Below are 7,658 nucleotides of genomic sequence, written 5' to 3'. Positions count from 1 at the left end.
GGATGAGAGACATGGATGATTATACTACTGGTTATATATACAACTGACCTGAAGAGAAACCGGAAGACAGGAGGAGACAAACATGGATCTTGAACTCCTTCTACACCAAAGAAATCCCAAGGCCGCTTCCAAAGAGAGCCTGCTACAGTTTCCAGAGAGGACTCAAACCCCACTATGGTATCAGCGGCTTTTTTAGGGAGAGACCCCGACTTGGCAGAACTCGTTGAGGGGGCAAACGACAGCACAAATGGAGGAAAGGGGAAAAACATGAATCCCCAAAGTGGCAGGACTTTGAGACGCAAGACTTAGTGGTAAATATTTCCTCTGTTGACCTTAATGCTGCTCAGATGTCTGTGTTGAATAAGGGTCTGTCCTACTGTCCCGTAACCGCAACTAGATGGTTTGATCTGGAAATGGACCTTCAGAGATTCCTACGTTCAATTAAATTGAAAATTTGGTTTGCGGAACAGCAGGACAGACCACAATCTGAGATTGTCCAAACTAGTGAATTAAGTCTGAAAGATACAGGTTTATTCTTAAAAAGTGAGTTTTCCCCAGTTATAAATCATCCTGCTATTGAGGCTTTCAGCATCGCGGTCAAACGCAATATCGAAAAAACTCAAACAGGAGACATTGAACCAACCACTCGAATTGCAAACATGACATCAGTAGAAATTAAAGCACTTAAGAATCTAGCTTCGGACCACAGCTTCACCATCAAGTCAGCTGACAAAGGTGGTGGGGTTGTGGTCATGGACACCAGATCCTACGTGGAAGAGATCAGACTCCAGCTAGCAGACACCAAAGTGTATGAAAGAATTTACAATGATCCGAAATTCATGTTACTTAGAGATGGGGGTATTATTGATGACAAATTATTTGCTTTTCTATATTGTGATAAACCAGTTACACCGATATTATACACCCTGCCAAAGATTCACAAGTCACTGACCTCCCCCCTAGGACGCCTATAGTTTCGGGTAGAGACTCCTTGTTTTGTAATATAGCGGTCTCTCTGGATAAAATCCTGCTTCCATTTGCAATGTCAGCTAAATCCTACATAAAAGATTTTTTGTTCATGATAAACAGTTTAACAATTCCTTTTGAGGCCTTGTTGGCATCTTTTGACGTGGTGAGTCTATATACCTCTAAAAAATACGATTTGGGTCTACAAGCAATACAAGATCCCTTACAGAGGACACAATACAGTACTGATTGCAAGGATTTTTTGATTGCCCTGTTGAGATTCATACTCACACGCAATAATTTTTTATTTCAGGATGATTTTTTTCTTCAATTTCATGGGACCGCGATGGGGTCCAATGTGGGACCGACCTACACAAATCTTTACATGTCTCATCTTGAGTCTGTCGTCTATGTAAGCCATTACTTCAGCCATGTGCTGGGGTGGTGGCATTACATAAATGACATTTTCCTGATTTGGGTCGGCGCCGCAGAGGACCTCATGGCATTCCACAATTTTCTTAATACTATTGATCCTAGTGTCAAGTTTACCTTGACCTATTCAAGTGAAACAATACAGTTTTTGGATACTCAGGTCAGTATTTGTGAGGAGAGGCTAGCTACTGATTTATACGTAAAGCCAACTGATAAAAACACTCTACTACGCTATGAAAGCCATCACCCTAGACCCATGATCAGATCTTTACCTTTTAGCCAGATGTTGCCGGTTAAAAGGATTGTTCAGGACACAGCTCTGGTAGAAACCAGATTACATGAAATGGAGTCCAAATTTCAGACAAGAGGATATCCAAAAAAAGTATCCTAGAAAATCTAGAGAAAACTAAATCTTTGAGCAAAGAAGAGATCATGAAGGGGTCAGGTGGCTCTAAACAACCCAAAGTGAGAATTCCCTTTGTGTCAGACTACAATACAAATAGTGGCAATATTTCTGCCTTCTGCTAGCAAATATATAAATTCAACATGAGAGGATCCAGATGTTCTTACAGATATTGAAGACATTTCACAATGGAGATGACCACTGTATGTGAAGCACTACATTTGAATTCTGTCAAACCATCTGGCTTCCTGCGTGTACCTTGTGACGTGTCATATTGTTATAATGAAAGACGACTATTTCTCCAAGAATGTAGCATTGGTTGAAGAGCATCATTGAGGACTGTAGATTATCTCTTCCAAGAAATTCAAGCTAATCAAATAAAAGGTTAAAGACCATCATGGCTCTCAAAAAATCAAAAAATATTGAAATAAAACTTCTGGATCTAAATCTGGATCCAAACAGGGTTTTCATTTTTTATTTTATTTTTTTCTGGTTGGCAGTGCACATACTATCACACCACAAAAAAAAAACCTCATGAACCCAAATAAATGTGGTACCTCGGAACTGAAGCCAAGTTCGGATCCAAGTTTTAAAGTGGTTTTCCACTTTAAAGATCAAATACCGAAGTCAGGGGCGTACTGGAAACTTGGTGGCCCTGGGAAAAAAAAAAAAAAAAAAGTGGCCCCATTTTGTAGGCAGATTTAAATTAACAGAAGGCAGGACAACACAAGTAGGCAGGGTCAACAATACTATAGTGCAAAATACCAGCCCATAAGAACCAAATAACACAGTGTAGCACAATATACTGCCCCAAAAGCTGGCCTTCTGTGGTGGCCATCAATAGCAACTATCTTCTGTCCTCCTCCTCCAGTTGTCTGTGGAGCAGTGAGCTTAGGAGGTGAGGTGTGGGCCACAGCAGTTAAATTCAGGAGGGCATGTGCTGTCCTTTCACGTGAATGTGGCTGAAGAGCAACTAGGCCATGTCACTGATGAACAGTGATGTCACTGACCTAGGAAGAGGCTGTGGCGCTCAAGGCCTCTTCTAACAGCTGATCAGCAGGGGTCCTGGTTGTCGCTCCTTCGCAGATCTTATCCGGATGACCTCTCCTGTGGATGTCATAAATATCTTTTCCTGGATAACTCCTTTAAATATTGCAGCAATGCAATTAAAATTAATCCATATATTCAATGCATGTAGAGTTCTGATGTACTGTATCTTTTGTGCTTGTACTTAGTTCACTACTCACATATGCATGCTTCTTGTTTCCTGATGTCATACCTTCTCTAACCTATTTTAAAGATAACAAAATCTATTTTTTATTAGAGGACCCCTTAAAAGGGTATGTCATTAAAACATATTCTACATTTTTCAAACCAGCCCCTGGATCTGAATACTTTTGTAATTGCATTTAATTAAAAATGTAGTATAGCCAGTGAGTTATTCACCAAAATGTATCTGTACAGCGCCACCTGCTGTTTGTTCTTTACCTTGTCTCAGTGAGCTGGTCAAACATGCTCAATTTAAATCTTCAACTGCCACCACCAGGACACGCCCCCTGAGCTATCAGGCTGAAGATAATCTAGCAGAGCAATTGGAGCAGTGAATGGGGAGATCTCGACCAATGGGCAGGACAGGGCTGGTTCTAGCTGTTAGAAAGGTATTGTCATGTACTATATGTTGTCAGATTTTAATTTTTACATCAATCGTCTCATACCCCCTTTAACTAACAAAGTGCAGACTGCAGAAAGTTGGACACATTGAAAGGAATGAAAGGTAAACAGGTTAATTTATTATTTTATATTATCTTTCTTAATTTGTAGTTGATACATTGCACACTTTTAGCATGTGTTTGAGCTTAGACACATTAATGCCTCATAGATGGTTTGGGATCACATGTGTTTTATTCTTATTAGTACAAAACACTCCAATATTTCACGCTGCACAACACAGAGACATAGGACAGAGAGGTGGAAGCTTGAACCCAGCAGCATGCACAGCCAGAGCACTACTCAAGGCCAGAGTCAATACAACACTTGGTGCCTACCCCTTCACTATCTCACTTTTTAGGAGTGGGACTGGGTGCTCACGCTCCACTGTGTGCATTACACGCAACCATTTATTCCCAAACACCATATATACAGCAAATATGCAACAAACGTAATTTATGTAATTTATGTAGCGTATTTGGGCTTTCGATACCAAGGCTCAGGTTTACAAATGGATCTGTGCCAAAATTCTGTCTAAAAAAGTGGCATAAATTAGCGCAAGGTTTCAACTCTTTCTTTCCAACATGCTCCACAAGGTGGCAGGGACTTATCAGAAAGTCATGGGGCTTCAATGGAAAGGGCCCAAGATGCAACATTTTGTGCCAAGATTTTGGCAAGATTCTGGCATAAAAAGTAAGACTTAGGCCACCAATAGTTAGGATAGTCAGAGAAAATTGTCTATCCCTGCACCAGATTTATCATTCAGCCTGAGCCACTGTGATAAACCTGGTTCAGGTCTAGATCTAGACACCTTGTCTAAGCTGACACCATCTTTATGATTAGTAAATCTTGCCTAAGTATGACCACACTGTCAGGTTTTTGCATGCATTTTTGGTAGTCAAAACCAGGAGTGAATTTAAAAAAGGAGGAGAAGTTGTAACTATCATTTATACTTTATCTTATTTTATAATCCACTCCTGGCTTCCAAAGCTTCATCAGGAAACCCAACCTTTCTATTGTGTTGAAGAACTGCACACAGATTGAGTTTAATGAGAAATCACATGTCAAAATGAGCTACTGTATGTTGCTTTAGTACCCCTGCAATAACTTGTCTTTGGCACATTGATGGTCACATGTTGAATACTTTGGCTCATGTAACAAGCCAAGAAGAAGATGAAGTTAGTGTTTCTCCTTACAAATATACAACCTTGAAGTCATATTGTGGACAAACTAACTTTTGAACTGTAAGGATTTAGATATTTGTACAGAATGAATTCCCTTAAGAGCTATGACAATATCTACCAGTCAACTTGAAACGTGGAAAAATGTATTGGTCTTTAAGGTTTTAAGCAAAATATACTGCATCAGCTCATAACTGCTACATTGTGTCACATAAAGGGTCCAGCAGTCATATGTTTATGATTATGGTTTCTGCATATTGATAAATGATGGCACACAATTAAATACACACAATATTCACCTTAGGCTACTTTCACACTACCGTCTTGGCTTTCTGTTTGGGAGATCCGTTCAGGGCTCTCACAAGCGGTCCAAAACAGATCAGTTTTGCCCTAATGCATTCTGAATGGAAAAGGATCGGCTCAGAATGCATCAGTTCCATCTCCAATCTGCTTTGGAGGCGAACACCAAAACTCTGCTTGCAGTGTTTTGGTGTCTGTCTGATGAAACTGAGCCAAATGGATCCGTCCTGGCACACAATGTAAATAAATGGGGACGGATCCATTTTCTATGACACAATCTGACACAATAGAAAACGGATCCGTCCTACATTGACTTTCAATGGTGTTCAAGACGGATCCGTCTTGGCTATGTTAAAGATAATACAAACGGATCCTTTTTGAATGGATGCAGACGGTTGTATTATCTGAACGGATCTGTCTGTGCAGATCCATGACGGATCCCCACCAAACACGAGTATAAAAGTAGCCTTATTCATATGTGATATTTGCCCCAGGTTTAGTCCCCCATGCCCCCATATCCTGCAAAGACAACAAAAGATGGGACACTCTTTATGATCCCCAACATGAAAAGCTGATAACCAGCAAATATAAATAGGTTCTGCAGACAAAAAAAATAAGTCCTGATCTCTGGCCACCTGTGGTAGAAGCTTCTGTGGTCACTCAGATGAAGGGAAATTATTTTTTTAACATCTCCTTTGCTAGATTATTCACCAGTGTCACTGGGCATAATAGCCATTTCTAGCAGAAAAGGGTTTAACATATGTCCATATGTCCTGCAGTTCACCACTGAGGAAAGTAATATGGAGCAACACTGTAAGTCTTGCAAGTGAAGGGTTACTGTAGCAATGCTCTGCAAGTTTCTGGCAAGGAAAGGGTTCATGAAGATATTGTCTGAAGCACTTTCTATTCCTCAGTCAGGATAGATAATAAATCCAGAGAAGGTACTGTATTTGTTTGTGTTTCCACCATGAACTTTCCCACCATCCAACTTTACGTAGACTTCATCCCCCACATCTAAATGAAGTATGACGCTGTTGCTGGCATAGTCATAGTTCTGATCTGCATCCTGAGCGATGGCACTGGCTCGAACCTACAGGAGATGAATGAAAAGAAGAACAATCATAATCCGAAATAGAAACCATGTTAGACTCTGCAAGATATTAGGAATGTATGCAATAAAACCTGGATATAATGGCAGCACACCTGGTTCTAGGTGGTAGCATATACACTACTCACAAAAAGTTATGGATATTTGGCTTGTGAGTAAAATTTTAGTAAAATTTTAGGATGAACCTAAAATGCACTCCTAACCTTTCCTAACCTTTACAGGTGAACTCAATGTGATCTTCTCTAAACTTGCACATGTCCAATGATTCAATGATTGTCATCAGCAGGTTTTAACAGAGATACTGGAAGAGTCACAGAAAGGCATAGAAGTGGATGTCCTTTGGCCACATCCCAATCTCCTTGATTGTGAGCAATGCTCTGCGGAACCAGATGATGAATGCCACACAACTCCAGGCATTCAATACCGTTGACATCAGCGTGGTCTGCATGCTAGATGCCCTGCAAAGGTACCTAACCACACCACCAGGCACAGGTGTCATCGTATTGCATGGGTCAGAAGGCATCGGCGCTGGTCGAGGGACCAGTTGGCCTCAGTGCTGTTCATTGATGAAAGTCGATTAACGCTGAGCAGAAATGATGGCCGCCAATGATGTTGGAGACGTCAAGGAAAGCACTATTCATCAGCCACTGTTGTCACCAGACAAGCCTTGGTGGTGGTGGTGGTGTTACAGTGTGAGCAGGTGTGCGTGGTCAATACAGAACTGCCCTACACTTTGTGAATGGCGCAGTGACAAGCCCATACTACTTGAATAACATCATTAATCCAGTCATTGTGCCTCTGCATAAACAACACTGATCTAATTTCATCTTCGTGTACGACAATGTGCCAGCTCTTCGAGGTCGCATTATTAGGGAACGGCTGCTGGAGACTGCGGTACCTCAAATAGAGTGTTCTGCACTTTCTCCAGACTTGAATCCCATTGAAAACCTATGGGATCAGCTGAGTCGCCATGGAGGCTCGTAATTCTATACCCCAGAACCTCAATAACTAGAGATTAGCTAATCAAATCCCACGAAGTGGAATTTGATCCGAATTTCAGGATAAACTCGATTCGCCTCGAAGCCGAATTTCCTCGTGCTTCGTGTCAGCGAATCGATTTAACCTGAAATAGTGTAAAAAACAAAAAAAATCAAACTTACCTCCTACATTTGCTCACGAAGGGCCACCAGCCTCCATCTTGATTGAAGATCTCGGGCGAAATTCAGTGCGTGGTGATGCATGACGCCACCACGCCGGCCTGCGTGATGACGTAATATTACGCCGTGCGATATTTCGCTGCAGATCTTCAAGCAAGATGGTGGTGGCAGGCCTGTCGCGAGCAAATGGAGGCGGTAAGTTTGATTTAATTTTTTTTTTATTGTTAGCTTTACATATGTATGAACGTGGCATCTGAGGGGTACAATGATGGGGGTCATTGTACCTGCTACTTGCAAATAAAAAATGCTCTTCGTGACTGATTTTTTTGTAAAATTTGCCGAATCAAACATTTTAATTATTCACTCATCTCTATCAATAACCTGAGGGCTGTGTTTCAAGAAGA

General features: G+C 41.1%; 1 protein-coding gene across 1 annotated transcript in view; it reads right to left on the bottom strand.

Annotated features, from left to right (window-relative positions):
* Window positions 1-5,339: 5,339 nt before the first annotated feature.
* C1QL4 (complement C1q like 4) overlaps window positions 5,340-7,658 on the bottom strand; it is a 138,986-nt gene continuing 136,667 nt past the window's right edge. Inside the window, exon 2 of the mRNA XM_044286386.1 lies at window positions 5,340-6,079. Within this exon, the coding sequence (XP_044142321.1) occupies window positions 5,900-6,079 (180 nt within the window). The 3' untranslated portion in view covers window positions 5,340-5,899. The remainder of the gene's footprint in view (window positions 6,080-7,658) is intronic.

Source organism: Bufo gargarizans, chromosome 3 (genome assembly GCF_014858855.1).
Source record: "Bufo gargarizans isolate SCDJY-AF-19 chromosome 3, ASM1485885v1, whole genome shotgun sequence".
Lineage (NCBI taxonomy): Eukaryota > Metazoa > Chordata > Amphibia > Anura > Bufonidae > Bufo > Bufo gargarizans.
This window is presented reverse-complemented; position numbering and strand designations above follow the sequence as displayed.